Below are 18,370 nucleotides of genomic sequence, written 5' to 3'. Positions count from 1 at the left end.
TTCGTCATTTTTTTATTATTATAGTTATGCTGAAAATAACATATTGCCTAAAAAACTATCGATTTAATAATTTAAAATAATTTTTTCTTACTCTTTTTATTGCAGGAAAACAGTGAAAGTGATTTTATAGGCATAAAAAGAGTTTTCCATATAAAGAAAAAAATGAAAATTTTAATACAATAACAGTAAAAAAGTAAGAAGAAACCACTTATTGATATTAAACAGAATTATAAGTATTAATTAAATCAACGAAGATATTCAATTAGACATCACTACAGTATAATCAAATATATAAATAAATTTGCATCAATTAAAAGAGTCAACGATAAATAAATTAAAAAAAAAACTTAATATTAAATAATACTAACCTTATAAGTAACGTAAAAAAAGAATAACTCCCAAATTAGAACAATAAACTCTAAGCATAAAAATAAAATAATTATCATTCGAAGCTAAATAAAATACCAACAAATTGAACGAAACTTACATATTTACCATAATTTTGCGAAAAAAAAATTAAATAAAAAGAAATTCAAACGAATTAGCCAAAAATGCTCCTCACCTCAAACAACAACTCTACCAACAACAACAGCTACAATCAACGCACCAACAGCAGTCACAGCATGGCTACCACCAATTCAACATCCACATCCACTCCCACGCCGGGCTGCTCCTCCACATCGTCCAATCACACGCTATTGGAGCCTTCAGCCGCTTGGGCACAGCTGCCCAATGTCGGCACCTCAGCGTCATCTTTGGCTGTTGCTGTCGCCGCCGCCGGACCGAGCAATTCACGTCCACCATCACGTGCGCCCTCAATTTTGGATAGCCCCACCTTGGCGCGCGTGGAACGTGCTCGCTTACGGCTAGAAGCTACAACATTGCAACAGCAACAACAACATCAGCAAATGTATTCGAATGGCAGTAGTAGTGGTAGCAATGCAACTACACTCAATAGAGAGGACAGTTTGGAGCGCAGCATTTTGGATCCGAAGGTAAGCGGGAAGAAAGTGTGCTTGTGTATGGATTTGTGTGCGTTTGTGTTGATGTATTTAAAAGTAGTGTTGTAATTTAGTGTGTTTTTGTTTTGAGGTCAGCATGCAAAAGTGTTTTCCTCTGAATTGTACACACATACATACGTACTTGTATTATATGTAAATTAATAGAACTTAATTAATTTTCAAGATTTTTTTTGTGGTTTCGTGGAAAATGTGGATTTGTCGCATTTATAGGTAGTGAAGTCGTGACAAAAACAAATATTACACTCAAAATATTAAATGGCATTACATGAAATGTTCTTATAGAGACATTTTGTTTGGAGTCAATAATTCAGAAAAAAAACGAGTATTTCGGGAAATATTTTATAATAATGTTTCGGGTATAGTGAAATGATATTTTTTAGACAGTCTGTGTCAGAAAAAGAGAATCGCGATTATTCATGCAGTATAAAAGATATATATCTAAACATTTTAATAAACCGTGTAGTCTTCATCGTTTTCGAGTATAGCCTGGCATCTTCTTCATGCTTTGAACCAGCTTTTCTGCGTAGCTCGTCGACAAACGGGACTAGATTTTGCGAACTTGACGCACGAGTTGCTTTAAATCATGGACTGGCTTTCCGGCAAAATGCGTTTTCATAGTTCCCCACACATTTTCAATGGGGTTGGCGTCTGGGGACTGGGAAGGTCAGTCCAATACTGTGACGCCATTTTCTTGTTTTGTTGTTTCTCAATGTGTTTTTCTGAGAGCAGTAGTTTAGATGATGTGGGATGGTAGGATATGCTCGCCCCCTTCAGTCGATGTTCGATGGTGTTGATACTTACATTTATTCCCTTTTTAGCAATAACTGATCGTGCTTTGCGTAGTCACAAAGAAGGGTCCCGCTTAAAAAGTAGGACTTTACCCTGCTTGTTTTTCGTCACTCGCTTCAAGCCGTGCTCGGAAAAATCATAAACATTTTTGTACACCTTATACCGCTGATTCCACATCACAACAAACTTTTTTGATTTTTTAATTACTTTTGCAGCCGCGGCGTAAGACAATTTCGGCCCTTTCGAATGCGTGCATAAAAATACCGCCTCAAAACGCTTCGCGTATTTCTCACTCTCACTAATGTTTATTTGGTTGCGTTTACGGGAAAGTTTCGAACGACACTAACCCGAGTTAGCACTGGCGTCGTAGCCCTTGAGTGGGGCTATTATGCAGCAAAAAGCAGATTAAAATATATCTTGAAGTTACAAGAAAAAAACCGGATCTTTTCTTTTGTGCTTTAATAAAATAATATTTTTTTTTTAATTTTGTTTGTCTGTTGAAATTCCAATTGAAAAGCGTGGAATTGGAATGAAAAGTTTGTGGAATTTTTCTAATTTTTGTAAAAAGTTTAAAATTCAGGTTTATATGGATTTTGTTAGACGATGAGCAGGACTTTTATTATATAAAAAAATTCTTCATATTAAAAAAAAAGATATTCAAAAGGATATAGTCAAAACTTCTCAAAATGTTGCTGTGCTAACGTTGTTGTTGTTGTAGCAGTTTACTAAGCCCTGCCAGTGCAGTGTAGTCACCAACCGCCATCGTCTAACTCATTTAACGGTAATCTCCTCAAGCTATGCTGTTTCGACGGGTTGGGTCCAGAGGGGGAGGGGTGTTAGCTGAGTGGGTTTGAGACGACATGTGGATAGTTAGTTAGTATCTTGCGGTGTCTTTACATCCGGACATATATTGAATATGTCGGGGTCTATTCTGGATAAGCAGGTGTTTAACTGCAATATTCGTATCGTAATTGAGCCAAACTCCACCGGTTTCTAGAGGCAGCTGAAGCTTCGTCTGCAGTAGGTGGTGGCTGGACTGCAATAACGGTTTTCGGAGGCTGGGAGTTTAGGAAGGTAGTAAAAGTGTTCCGATAGATGTCGTTTAACGTCGGCCTGTATACTGTCCGGCCCAGGACTTGTAGTTGTGTTTTGTCTTGGATCTCGTCAGTGTAATTGAAGAGGTGCCCAGTTGATATGCCTGTGAGGTGGCTCAGGCTCTAGCCAATGTTTGTAGGAGTGATGCTTTCGGTAGCCCCAAGTAGAAATTGCTTGCTGAACATTTTGCTGTACTTCTTAACCGGGAGCATTTAAGTCTTATTGCAGGTGTTGCAAAGGAAACATTAAGAGGCATTCCGTGGCTGCCCTGATTGCATTAACTTGACATTGATGTGCCAACTCTTGTCATGGGCTGTTTGTATGTTTGTAGATTACTGCAATTCAAATTCTTTTTTTTTTTTTGTGATGAACGTTCGTTTACTTTAAAACGCGTTTGGAATATTAAAAAAATGATGTTTTGTTTTCAGTGATTAATTAAACTTCATCCTCTCTTAATTTGACCCAAATTTCAATTTGAATTATGTACTTCAAAATGTTCTTAAATCGCCCTGAGATTTTGAAAGCGCGTGTAAATCGTATATAAATTATTACATTTTTTTGAAATTAGCGCCGAAACGAATTCTTGACAGTAATGCTCTGGAAAAAAAAAAATAAATTAGCTGCGGTAATTAAGCTTTAAATGGCGCCGCACAATTATTATTTGACAGCCGAGAGTGCTTTGATTTTGTTTGTAAAATATTTGGTGTGAGGAAAATAAAGACAAAACATAATTTTAGAACAAAATTTATTAGTTTATTAAATATACAAAATTAATCATCCAACATTGTTTTTGAATAACTATTTTACTAAAACAAAACAAAAAAAAAATATTTTGAGAGATCGAAATATTTATTTTAACCTTTACGCGCTCCATTGCTTGTCTGCTTGTAGTATACTGCAGCGGTCTAGTTCATATGTGTCAAATATGATTGACGTAAACTTTACCTTTTACAAAAATTATAAATCATCCAATAAGACGATTAATTTTGAGCCACCTTGTACTAAACTTTCCTAGTCATTACAATCGAGTCTGGTTTTAATCACAAAAAAAGAAGAATAACTTGTTAATTATTCAAAGTTTAAAAAGGCAGCAGCTGTTTCCCGTGGCAGGATTAGCACGAAATGCAATACAAAGGCCTTGGTGGAAGTTGGTAAATGAAACTAAAATAAATTTTGTACTAATCAATAAAGCTTCCTTTGTTATAGAATCGGCAACATTTTTCTTTTTGGAGACCAATTGCAATTGCTTTCCTCCGCAGGCCAACGATTTACTGTACTCGCTCTGCCCATGAGACGAGAACAGCGAGTGCTCCCCCTCACTGCTAGACCCTTTGTTTGGTTCCCGATTTTATAATGAGTATCATTTTCAAAAGAAATTAATTATTAAGTCTTTTGAGTGCTTTTCGTTATTGTGCTTTTTCTCTATTTGATTTTTTCCCGTTTTTCATTTCGATTTAATGACGATTCGTTTTCTCATTAAAGGGTTGCATGGAGCAATTGATGTATTACCAATTTAGTATAAGTCCCGATTTACACACAGATACATCTGACATGGAGTTACTGGAAATTCTCTTCTGATGATTCATTCTTGGTCACACGGGAAAATTGTTTTTTTGGCAACCTTTGTTGTTTTTGACGTTTACTTCTTTAAGTTTGGCAATACGAATAAGAAGTACAAAGCGTGTCGCCAGTATGGAAAACAAAATCCTCTCTCTCTTCTCTGTGCGTCCTTCTCTAACGAACAAAATGTTTACTTTGCAAATGTGTCCCTGTGTAAATCGGGACTAACTCATCATCATCATCAATTCCTCTTGTACCTCAAGTAATAATTGACAATTAATAGTTTGCATTTTTGTATGCTAAATTGGCTTACAATTAGGTTCTTTAATCCGTAATTGTGATTCGTAGTGACTATGTATATTTCTGTTTGCCTTAAATATAATATTTTCGTAGCGTCTCGTATTTGCGCCATTCACAGTCCGAAAAAAAATTATATTTTATTTCCGACTAATATCCAAATGATAATTCATTTGAGACTGACGCCGATGATGATTATAATTTTATATTTATTTATTTATTTTATTTACTAACAAACCCGGCCACGCTTCGCTGCTGCTCGATCTGATTCGAAATTAATGCAAAAGTAATTAAAATCATTCCAGTACATCAAATAAAAATATATCATTCAATTCAACCTTCCTGTTGTTGCGAGTCGTCATAATAGCTCTAGTTTTATTTTTTTTTTATTTGCGAGCAATTTTCTTGCAAATGAGCGCAAGAAATGCCCTCTCAATAGAGCGTAAAGAACCCAAAAAAAACTGGAATACAAAAAACAGAATTTCGTGACTGAAACCAAATGTCCAAGTTATTTGTTGTTGTTTAATATTATTTTTAATTGCTATTAATATATTTTTACGCTTAACAGTTGAAAACTTAATTTGACAGTTTTAACCAAAGTGCATTGATTAAAGGTGGTGGCATTACACCAACAACAATGTTTTTTACGTTTGCCGCGCAAAGTGTAGGCAAAGTAGAGCACCAAGAATGAATTCGCCTTGTTTCATTTTGTGCTGTCAGCCACATGGGCGCGGTGAAGGAAAAAAAGCTTATCAGCTTATTTACCGATCCACCTTGAATAGATTCTCCTTGGTTTTCATAAACTCGCCCGGACTGTTTTTCTGGGTGGCTTCCGGCTAGTGGGGAACAGAAATTACTCTCTAAACTTTCAACAACTCGACAAATGAAACAAAAAATGGGTAATTTGGGCCCCCGCAAGCAATTTCAGGTGAGCAAACAAACAGAACCAATCATAGGGAATGCTGGTAGCTTGACCGGATATGAATCCAAATCGCGCAGCTAACTGACTGCTGTGGGAACGAATACTAAAATTGAAATTAGATAAATGTTTATATTTTTTATGCTGTGCTGTTATCCACTAATGTTTACTTTATTAAAAATTTTACAAATTGAGTACTATAGGTGGCGCCTTTTTAAAACATTTACTTTATTTTTCGCGATTTTGACAAGTCTGACGTCAGCTCTCTTCGCAATAATACAAAACAAACGAATAAAAAAAAAAGAAAAATAGGAGAAAATATACATACAAAATGTTTGTGAAAATTCAGTAAATGGCTTGTTAATACTGGGATTTGAGAGACTTAAACTAAACAAACTAATAAAAAAGAACTGCCGTGTATTAAATTGTGAAATAATATTAATATGAAGCCTCCAAATGCAGTTTGTTTGTGTTTTTATACGGAAGACGCCGTGGGTGCTTCCATTGCTTTCGCCTACTCTTCCTCTTCACAAATAAGTAAGTCCCCTTCCTTTTGTTTGTTTATTCATGGTCTCTTACGACACAACGAATTAGGAAGGTGTAACCATGCCCTCTATCAATTTTAGTGCAGGCCTACAACTCTAACGCTGGCACACCCCTTGTTATGTCAGCAAATCAGCTGATTCCTTCGAATTCGCTGAGAGCCGGTTAATGGTCAGATGTTGGCCACACCTTCTGAATTCTTTTCACCATGATTATTGGCGTGTTTTGTCTATTTATAATTTTAGATATGTTTCCTTAAAACAAAACTTGTTTAACTTTATTTTACGACTTTCTAATATTTCATAGTAAATTCATGAAATATCAATTTTTAGTTTCAAAATCATACTTTCAAATTATTTATGGTTTTGTTGTGTTTACTCGAACTAAACTAACGCAAACCGGTGAAAATGCTAATTTAATGGCAATACGAAACGGAAGCGATATTTTCATTGTCAAAGTTATGTATAGTACAACAACAGTAGAACATAGCAGCGCCAAAACATCGAGGGGACAAGTATGTACATATGTATGTATGTATGTAGCTCACAAGGCATTTAAATGACAAAAAAAAAAAATAGTCATAAAAATAAATAAAGTAAAAGAAAATAGAATTAAAGAAAATAAAAATTGTTAGCAAACAGCTGTTTGCCGCTCAGCATTAAACAACAATAAATGCGTAACATAAATATTCACAACGGAACAACAAGAATATCTTAGCGTTGGATCTACATAAATATTTTATGCGAAGTGTTTGCATGCGCTGTGAACGTATGTTGGTACGTATGTATGTATGTATGTATGTATGAACAAACATTTCAGCTCTTGTTCGGGCTGCCGGGCATGTACTCATTTGTATATGACTACGTTCGTCGTAAATATTTCCACATACATACAAACATGTGTATGTTTTGTATATATTCAAAAAATTATCTAAAGCACGATGTTTGTTTTACCAGTAAACAATAAAAAGTAAAAAAGCAAAAAAATGGAATCAAATTCTCACAGCTCTGCTTTGCATTCGACAACCAATGTGAGTCAGTGTGCCAAATGGTCACGCTCAGAACACAGCATAAAACATAAACAAATATAGTACCTATGTTAACAAAAGTATGCATACAAATGTGTGTGTGTACCTATGTGCATATGTTAGAGAGAACAACCACTGCTTTTGAATTGCTACTGGTGGTGCATGGCCAGCGTGAGTTCCTCCACTTTTCCATACATATTTTTTATTCCGCGGCATTCCTCCGCTAAATAACTGTGTGGATTAGTGCAAGGGGTTAGGGTAGTCAGAATTTTCAAAAAATTGGATTGTTTTTGCATTCTCTTAAAGTACGTTATCTTAAAAATATTGTGTGAAAATTTGAAGTGAATCCGACAAATGCTTTTCCAGTTATTCAACAATTAACAAAGGCGCTCGGGCGTTCCGGGCGTTCGAAAAACTTTAAATGCGTTTTTCTCAAAACTATGTTTTTTGAACTAATGATCACTGTAACTTAAACACCGCATAGTAGATTTCAATAAAATTTCTTTATACTGCTTTGAAAAACATAAAAAACTCGTGCCTGGTCGTAGGACTTTTTTTAAGATTTCGATTTTTTTAACAATTAATTGTCGGTTTTTTTCTCGAAAATCTGAAAAATATTTCCTGTTAGCAAAAAAAAAAATAATTATTTCAATGGGCTTAAGGTATTCAGTAACGAAATTGGGAATACCGTATATTGAGACTTCTGTGTGAAAAGAGATTTTTTGGGTAATTACCCATCCGTTAGGCAGCCGGGTCAGGATAGACTTTTTCGACTTTGCACGTAAATTTAACCTATTTCTATTATAGCTAACGTCTTGAGCTTCCAGGTAGCTTCTTAAAAATAAATTTTCTATTGATTTATAGATATAAGCTTTTAAAAAAATCCTCGAATAGGACGAAAAAATGCCAGACTCGGCTGCTCAACCGAAGGTATTACAAAAGGTGTCCAACGGAGGATTAATTTTTCCTTAAAAGTTGATGAAAACGAAAGAGAGCACCAACAATAAACGCATAAGTCGATTTAAGCTAGAGTTGTGTTATACATCTGTACATACCTCTGTCTCTACTATAAGGGGTTATATGAGTTAGAAGGCCGAAAAAAGCGAATTTTCCAAAACATTTTATGAGAAAACTTTGTTATCTTTTAACTGTATTTAGCACTTAGTATTGTAAAATATTTATTTTGAAAGGAGCAACAGATGATCTCCGGGGGCTCTTCTCAAAAAAGACGTTTTGCGGTGGCCGCTATATCTCTGAACTGTATCCTCCGGATTTAAAAAACCAAACAGATTTCGATAAAGTAATGTGAAATCTACTAATTAATCGAAGGAATAAGCAAAATAAATTTGTTTGACAAAAAAATAAACATTTTTGACCAAAATTTCGGCCTCAAATTTGTAATAAAAAATAAAATAATATTTATCGATGCAAAAAAATCCTCGATTAATTACTAAAAATATATTTAAGAAGCTCGTGTTAAAATTTTGGACTAATCGGTTTAGCCGTTTTCGAGTAATGTTGGTCACCGACTTTGAAAACACCATTTTGAGAAAAACGCGTGAAACGTCTTTTCTAATTTGCGTGTAACTTTAAAAATATTCACCGGAACGATATTCAATTTTCTGTGTGCATTCTTAAATATATGTATATTAAGAAAAAATAATAATAAAAAAAATTGTATCTAACTATATATAACCCCTAAGTATGTCTGCATGCTTCTACACTTTTAAGAATAGGAATTGTAGCTTACCGCATTGGCTTGTGTATGTAGACTCGGAAGCCAGCTTTTAGGCTTAGACGGCCATTTCTTGTACACACAGATTTATCATTTAATTTTTTTCTTGATTCGAGGCAAACTTACCAGATGAAAATTAATAGTAATGTTTTCCCGAAATGCCCCGAATATCATGAAACTTTGGGATTGCTATTTGAAAATCCTGAAATATCGGGGTTTTCACGTTTCATTTAGTTTCTTTATAATAATAATAATATTTGGCGTTACTTTTTATTTAGTTTCGTAATATTAATTAGCGCTTACACCCTTTGTGGGCTGTTTGGTCAAGCTCCTCCTCCTTTTTCCACAAATGAAGCAACTTACAGTTTTATTTCGCCTCCGAATGGCAAATGTTTTTTTTATTAAAAGTTTTTTTTTTATAGCAGAAATACATTCGGGCCTAGCCATTGCCTGCCGAGCGGTGAGTGTTATTTGAAACAACTTTTTCTATCAGCAATGGTCCCGATTTACTCACAGATACATTTGGAATAGAGACACTGAAAATTCTCTTTTGATGCTTCATTCGCACTCACATGGGTAAAATGGTTTTCGGCAACATTCGTTGCTTTTGAAGTTTACTTCTTAGCATCTTCTGGTTCAGAAATATTCAACAATCCGCGAACATGAAAAGTGGAGGACGTTTGTCGACAGTTCGCTAAATATTTTAATGAAGACAAACTGGATTGGATATTTTTGTTTTTTTTTGTTTTTATATATATAAATTTTTGTACTTAAATAAAATAAAAAATTAAGGGATTACAAACGTCCATCGTCAGAAATGCGTTAAAAAACCCTGTTTTTAGAAGGGAGAACAATAGAAATAATTTTTTTTTTTTTTTTTTTTTTTTTATATCTCTTTTTATTTATTACAGTCTGTTATGTATTAACAATATGTAATTTTTGTACAATTAGGGTGTATTAAGTTCTTTTACCAATGTAAGAAGAATCTGTTATTATTATTATTGTTTTTTGTGATTACACTGTAAATCTTATAGTTAGATCAGTCGGTGTGAGTCGCTTTAATCTTCGTTTGGTATTTTCTGCCGGTGCTATTTTACGCATTTCTTCGTTTTGGTGGACTGACAGTCGCTGTATATGCTTAGTGCTACATTTTGTGATTGTTTCTTGGATAGTATCTACATTTAATTCACGATGTATGGCTTCATTGGGAATAAACCAACCAGCATTTGTTATATTTCGTAATATTTTGGATTGTGATCGCTGTATGAGCTGAATATTTGTGTTTTTAGCCGTTCCCCATATTTCTATTCCGTATTTCCAGATAGGAGTAATAATTGTTTTGTATATAGTCACCTTATTATACAGTGATAGTTTTGATGCTCGTCCTATTAGCCAACTTAATTGCCGGTACTTATTCTTGATTTGATTTCTTTTGTTAATGATATGCTGCTTCCATGTTAGTTTTTCGTCAATAGTTATTCCAAGATATTTTGCTGCTGGGCAGATTTTTATTTTGTTGTTTTTTAGGGTTAGATTATATTTTGATGTCTTTTTGTTTGTGTATATAACTTGGATAGTTTTGTCTTTATTAACTTCTATACCCCATTCGTCAAACCAATTTACTGTATTGTTTATTAATTTTTGAAGTGTAAAGGTCGCCAGTTTTTCGTCATTGTTTGATGCCATTAATACAGTATCATCCGCGAACGTTGCTATCATTGTATTATCTGTTGTCGGAGTTGGCACATCTGCGGTGTATATTAGATATAAGAGAGGACCTAATACACTGCCTTGCGGTACTCCAGCTGTCATTGGTAGAATATCGGAATATTCGTCTTCATATCTTATATAAAATTTTCGATCAGTTATGTAGCTCTTCAAAAGTTCAAAGTAGTTTTGTGGAAAGATTCGTTTGAGCTTATGCAAAAGTCCTTTATGCCAAACTTTATCAAAGGCTTTTGCAATGTCTAGGTATACAGCTACACAATATTTTTTGTCATTCATATCGTTAAGTATTTTGTTAGTGACCCTGTGGATTTGTTGGACTGTTGAGTGTTGCCGTCTAAATCCGAATTGATGGCTTGGTATCACTTTTTTTGCTGTCAAAATTGGTTCTAGTCGGTCGAACAATATTTTTTCAAACACTTTTGAAAGGATTGGCAATAGGCTGATGGGTCGATATGAGGCAGTTTTGGTGGCATCTTTTCCTGGTTTGGGTATGGCGGTAATTTGAGCAATTTTCCATAGTCGTGAGAAGTATTTAGTCTCTAACATGCAATTGAATATATTTCTTATGAATTGCAATGCTGTTTCAGGTAACTTTTTTAAAATTTTTCCATTTATTAAATCATATCCTGGAGCTTTTTTATCGCTTAGCTGTCTTTTTTGTTTTGATTTGCGGAACGTTTGTTATGTTGTCAGATTTAATGTTAATGTTTTGATTATCCATTTCGCTTGTAAATGTGTCTAAGAAGTGTCTGGCTAGGGTGTCGGCTTTTTCTTTGCTTGTTTTTGCCCATGTGCCGGCTTCTGTTTTGATGGGAGGTTTATGTATTATAGCGCCATTAATGTGTTTTGTTGCTTTCCATAAGGAGTAATTTGTAGATGCTGTTGTTCCCAGGTTTGCCATATAATTTCGAAGTTTACTCTCCTTGTGTTTTGTAAGTAATGTTTTTAGCTCATTTGTCGCTTTATTAAGTTTGGTCTTATCTGCTGGATGTCTGGTCGTTTGCCATGTTTTGCGGAGTTTTCTTTTTTCGCCGATTTTCTCTTTAATGTAAGTTGGGATATTTTCTTTGTTTGTCATTTTCGGTGTGGGTGTAGAGGAAGCAACTGCTTGTTAGAAATAAATATTGTATAAAAAATTTAATCCATTCTTTATTAGTACTTAAACTTTATAAACAATTTATGTTAATTTTTCTTTACAAAAATTAGTATATAAAAAATCTCGGGACCCAAAGTACAATGGATAAAAGTTACTCCACGGTCTGCATCATTTCTCCTTGAAATGTTGATATGTAGATCTGTAAAATGTAGAAAAAATCTTGTAAAAAAAAGTTTTATGTATATAGTTATAGTCTGTCGAGCCGGATTTTTGAACTTCGAAAAATTTTCCAATTTCCATCAAAAAATATTAAAAACTATATGAGTTATCATGCAAACCGTGCCGGAAAAAGTAGTTTCGAGAAAAACGAGTTTAAAGTTGAAATATCGAAAGCGATTTTTGCTTTTTTGAAAATTCTGAACGTATGTAACCCCTTAAATTAGAAAAAACTTCATATATAAATACTTAACTTAAAATTAAATTGAGTATCGGCCGCCGTAGCCGAATAGGTTGGTGCGTGATTACCATTAGGAATTCACAGAGAAAACGTTGGATCGAATCTCGGTGAAACACCAAAATTAAAAAAACATTTTTCTAATAGCGGTCGCCCCTCGGGAGGCAATGGCAAACCTCCGAGTATAATTCTGTGATGAAAAAGCTCCTCATAAAAATATTTGCCGTTCGGAATCGGCTTGAAGCTATAGGCCCCTCCATTTGTGGAACAACATCAAGACGCACCCCACGAATAGGAGGAGGAGCTCGGCCAAACATCCAAAAAGAGTGTACGCGCAAATTATATATACATATATTTTCATCTAGAAATGGGACAGAAAAATTAGAATCCATACTTCCATCTACATAAACTTGTCCCATAAGATTTTTAAATCAACCTACTTTACTATCAAAAATCATCCTGTTTTTCCTAAGCAGCGTTCTGCTGTTTATCATCGTCTATTTCTTTCATTTGATTGGAAACCAACACAGAACTTCCTCACATTTGCACAGGGAAATATTTGGAAAAACAAAAATGTTTATTTTCCAAATGATTCTCTGTGTAAATCAGCACTTTCCGACGGTAGTGACATACCAACCCAATCGGCTACAGTGGTCGTTTAATTTTATTGAGATCAATAATAATTGAGGTTTGTTCGGAAATAGCAATTTTGCCAGATCTATGTAAGTTACTTCTCTTTATATACTTTTATCGAGAGCTTCGCACTACATTACAAACAGTTTGAACTACCTGTAGGTAGGTGAAATGGTTGAAATACTACGCTGGCACCCCACAAGTAGCACTAAAGCGCCGTTTCGATACCAAAACAAAAACATTAATTACTTGCAATTAACTACTTAAACATTTTAAAATTTCAAAAAATCCCGAAACCTCGGTATTGGTGTTTGAAAATATCGAAATATCGGGATTTATTACTTTTCGCATTTTATTGCCTACTTACATTTAGATTCACTGAGATCTGCTATTAGCGAGGTTTGTTCTAAAAATGAAGTTTTATTACATCCGCAGATTTCTCCCTGCATCCTTTTCTCGATAGCTTTGTACTAACCCATGAATTGTTTATCAGCATGCAAATACATATATTGAAATTTTAATATGTACTCGTAATTAGCAACGTTTGTTTGAAAAAAAAAAGGTTTTGCAAACCTATTAAAATTTAAATTTCTGTATTGAAAAGTGCATACAACGATGATTGCATTTGCCATATAACTCAAAGTACTTTTTTATTTTGTTTAAATATTTTTTTTTTAATACATTTATTTATTGCGATCAGTTTTTTAAACATTAAACAATATTTCTATTTAAAGTTATTTAAGTACAATAATTTAAGAGAAACAACATTTATTGTTGGAGTTAGCTCCAATGCTCCAAAATTGAATGCCATATGTGTTTCTTTTACTTTTTGATCAGTGCTTGGAGAGGGTTCGATTTCATGGGGGCAGATCACTCGAGTTAAGTGATGTGCAAATGTGTTTGCTTTCTCGAGAACTGTTTTAGCCAATATGTTTGTTCCCGTTTTAATGGATGATTGTGCTGGGGTTAGCCTTTTAAATTTGTTTTTTGCTTTCCATAGAGAGCAGTCAGTGGCAGAGAATGCATCAAGTTTGCTGAGATATGTAGTTGTAGAGCTGAGAGTTGTGCTCTTTTTTAAGGACTTCTTTGAGTGAGTGAGTTAAGGTTATTTTTGTCCTCAGAGTGCCTGCTACTTTGCCATTGTTTTTCTTGCTTGCCGTCATTCCCTCAATTTTTCTTTTACTTCAAGAGATATCAGTGAGACAAGGTGTGGAGTTCCAGGCTGCATGTTAGGCAGAATTATTGAAATGCTCGACAGTATTTATAATGCCTTCATTGCTATTGAGAGTAAAATACCTATTTAAATAAAAAACACGTTTATCTGTAACAAATTTTTATCCGATGGAAAAAAAACATGTGAGTGGAGCTCTATTTTCCCTGCAGGGTCTGTGATAACTTATAACAATCATAAATATGCATGTGTGTGTGTAAAAACAGCGTAAAAATATTTGCAATCATTTACCACAATTTACATAAATTTTTACGCGCTAAATGATTCGCGCTCCATATTTAACCTTTTAAAACAATTTTCTGTTACTGCATTTATTTAAACATTTTTTTTTTTCGTTACTTTTTTCTTTCTGTTTTTTCTTTGTGGTCAGTCACCCTACACACAAATTTTGAATTAATATATATATATATGTACATATATACATACAATATTTACAAACGTATTAGCATACACACATACATGCACACACACATATGTTTGCATATTGCGCACGAAGCGATTAGATATTGGATCAAGTGTTGTGATGTGCAGATAGACTTGAAAACATGGCAAAACGATAAATAGACAAATAAAATAATATAAAATTCACAATCTGAAGTGAGATGCGCAAAAATATGTACAAAACAATGAACTTGCAGAAAACCTCAAGGCCAAAATTTGCAATAGAAACACTTGCGATTTGGGAAAAATTTTTCCTACAGTTTAAGAGCAGATATGAATGGGTGAAAAAATCTTCCTTGGGCGCCACAAAAACATATACTTGAAAGAAGAATTTTCTCAAATCTTATCGGAAGTATTTTCTGAGGCTTCAAACACTGGGCTCTCATGCAGTCACACAGCAACCTTATCTTACTCCTCACAAATAATGTGCTTAGAAGCTAATCGGTAAAAAGAAAACTGAATACACAATACTCGTATTTATTTCGAGAATAAAATTTTAAATTCAATATTTTGAAATTATATAAAAAAATAAAAATTAAACTAATTCGCAGGGCAGAAAAGTATTCGTACTTAATAAAGAATTAATTAAATCTAATTTACTTATGTAATAAATTTAAATGGTTTAGTTTTAGCATCTTGTTTGATCTCCATTTGTCTCTCCTACTGCCGTATCCGATTTTGCATGGAAAAAACAATTTGATTTTTGTGTTGCGCTCCAGGCCATCCTTCAGTTTCCATTTGTTGATAAACTGTGAACATCAAAAGAAAGTGGTTTTTGAAAGTTTTTTCTGCTAATGGTGCTGGGTGAGCTGTACCATATAAAAAATGTGGAGAAGCCGAAAAATGGACAAAATACACAAAACCGCGACCAAAAAAAAATTCTCAAAAATTAGTGTGATTTTTGATCTACTTGACTCTTCAGCAAGTGAGTGCTGAGAGAGCACCACTGGGTGCGTTCCATGCATGTCTCATAGAGTATCTTAGTTTTAAGCATACATTTTACTGAATGCCATTAAACAGATCACAATAAATTAATAGATAATATAAAAAAACTTTACACTTGTACTTTATTATGCCAAAATTCCATAATCAAAAGCTACATACGCCAAATAGTGCTGAAAATTCGGAGTAAAAAGTTTGAATTTTCGTAAAAATTTGCCGAGTTTTTACAAATTTTATACCAATTTCGAAACTTTGCTTCATATGGTTTTTGTTGTAGTATGAACTTTGTTTTTTTTATAAAAAAATAACTGAAATGAAACAGTAAATAGTCAAAACTTGTCAATATATGGAGTACACTCTCTTTTGCCATTGACTGCAAGTTCTTTTCTGTATAATTCGTGGCATTCTAATAATTCGTATCATAAATGTTCTATAGGGTGGAGATCCGATGATTGGGGCGGCGAATGGATTTATTTGACGCTTTATAAAGCAACCATTTCTTTACTGCATACATTTGGTCAAAAAACTACCCGTAATTGTTCAATAAAACTCAAAATAATTGTTTAATCATCAAAATTTATTTTTTCGCCTTAAAAATAAGCTTCAAACTGATGTACCCACGTCGTAACACCTGTTATGATGCGCTGGTTAAACGTTGGGTCCGAATTCACTTGCTCAAGCATGCCCTCAGCCACCTTCTTCCGATGAATTGTTTGAAAGAAATTCAACTCTCTTGGAACGAGTCGAGCAGCCACGCGTCTCATGCCCAATTGATGGTGTAAAATGTTGTGAATTGATTCGTGAGACACGCTAAGGTCTCGAGCTACCTCACTCAAACTTAAATGGTGGTTTGATGGTTTTCCAGCACCATTTCCTTGACTTTGTCGACGTTTTCATCCGTTGAAAACGTTGATGGGCGACCAGATCGTGAAAAATCTTCTACGAGTTTTCGGCCCTCTGCAAAAGTCTTATACCACTCGTAGACTCTTGTTTTTTATAAAGCACACCTGCCATAGGCTTTCTGCAATATTTTCAAAGATTCGGCGATTCGAAATCCCGTTCAAACACACAGAATTTAAGACACATTTTTTGTTCGATTTTTATCCATAGTGAAAGTAGCAGAGAATTCCTGCCTTTGACTGATATAGTTAAATGCTAAAAACAAGCTAATTGATTGAGAGTTGTCCTACTGGAAATACCATCCGCCACTTAGATCCAATTTGCTTGCTGATTCTTTCAAATTTCTTTTCAGATTGTCTTAATAAACAAACCGGTCCATGGTGGTTTCCACAAACTGCACAATTTACCGACTTTATTCGCTGGCATACAGCCCCTATCATCACCGAACCTCCGCCATGTTCAAAGTTTTTCGGTTGCAGTTCTTCATTCGTTTTGCCATCATAACCGAATCAACTGAATTTACTCTCATCTCTAAACATTCCTCCAAAAATCAATCGATTTGTTGGCATTGTTGGCATTATTAATTTTCGTTATAAATGTTTTTTTTCTCGGCACTTGGCTTTTATACCCATTTTCTCTCAAAAAACTTCGTACTGTGGCGGCATGGACATTAATCTTGTGTACAATTTCCAATATATTTCGAATTTTCATGGTTCGATTTCGGATTTTTGCCCGCAACTCTTTTGGGGTTTTCAAATTTCTTCGCTAAGTGCGCTAATTTTCGCTATTAATATATTTTAGATAACTGCAAACTACGTCGATCTCACTCTCTACTTACATTTTTACTAAAGTTCACAGTAACATTCAGTTATGAATTGCCAGAATTGTCTAGTTGTTACAAGAAGGAGCGTTGCCAAGTTAAAAATAATTCTTTATGAACATCACCCTTTACTAATACACATTTCTTCTAACCACAAAAAACCAGCGGTAAATTGCCAGAATTCTTGAATTCTCCCAAGAATGTGCGTTGCCAACTTAATAATAAAACAGGAGAACCTTTTACCACTTACATTTCTTTTAAAGTCTAAAAGAGAAATCAGTTGTAAATTTTCAGAATTGTTGTCTAGTTATCACAAGAAGTCGCGTTGCCAACTTATAATAGAAACCTCTCAAACTAACACCCTTTTCTAAAGACCAAATACAAACTAGTTTTATATTTGTCAGAATTGTCAGAATTGTCAGAATTGTTTGTCATAGAAATAGCGTTGCCAATTTAATACTAAAACCTCTTCAACTAACACACTACCTATATCTCTTCCGATGTCTGAAAGTTTTCAATTTTCAGAATTGTCAAGTTATCATAAAAAGTCCCGTTGCTAACTTATAAAAAACCCGCAAACTAACACCCTTTACTACGTATGTGTATTTTTTCTAAAGCCCAAGATACAAATTATTTGTAAATTTTCAGAATTTTTAATTTTTTGTGAGAAACAGCGTTGCCAACTTATAAAAAAACCTCTCAAATTCTAACCCTTTACCACTTATATTTCTTCTAAAGTTTAAAATAGAAACCAGTTGTCAATTTGAGAATTGTCTAGTTGTCAGAAGAAGTAGCGTTGCCAATTTTCACTATTCAAATTAGTTGCAAATTGCCAGAATTGTTTGATTCTCACAAGAAATAGTGTTGTCAACTTAATAATCAAACACCCCTTACTAATTAAACTTCATTTAATCCACCTTTTTGCCTTTGAAAGTCCAGCCACCCAAGGCTTGAAAATAAAAAATTTCAAATTTATTTCATTTATCTAATAAAAAACGAATAAGCAAAGATATAACAAAATTAACCAATGAAACTGCATTTCAAATAAATAAATTCCAATTGCTGCAGCAGTGAGCCAATGTCTGTATGTTTGTGGCACTAGCAGCGGCAGCAGCAATAACGAGATAAGCAAACGTGC

The 18,370-nt window shown here is 34.1% G+C and overlaps 1 protein-coding gene across 2 annotated transcripts in view; it reads left to right on the top strand.

Moving 5' to 3' along the window:
- Positions 1-388: 388 nt before the first annotated feature.
- The window catches only part of LOC129247737 (uncharacterized), a 167,456-nt gene continuing 149,474 nt past the window's right edge, over positions 389-18,370 (top strand). For both annotated transcript variants that reach the window (XM_054887015.1, XM_054887014.1), the window contains exon 1: positions 389-995. In XM_054887015.1, the coding sequence (XP_054742990.1) occupies positions 552-995 (444 nt within the window). In that variant the 5' untranslated portion in view covers positions 389-551. The remainder of the gene's footprint in view (positions 996-18,370) is intronic.

This window comes from Anastrepha obliqua, chromosome 5, assembly GCF_027943255.1.
Source record: "Anastrepha obliqua isolate idAnaObli1 chromosome 5, idAnaObli1_1.0, whole genome shotgun sequence".
NCBI classification, from domain to species: domain Eukaryota; kingdom Metazoa; phylum Arthropoda; class Insecta; order Diptera; family Tephritidae; genus Anastrepha; species Anastrepha obliqua.
The sequence above is the reverse complement of the archived record's forward strand: the minus strand, read 5'-3'. Positions and strand labels throughout refer to the sequence as shown.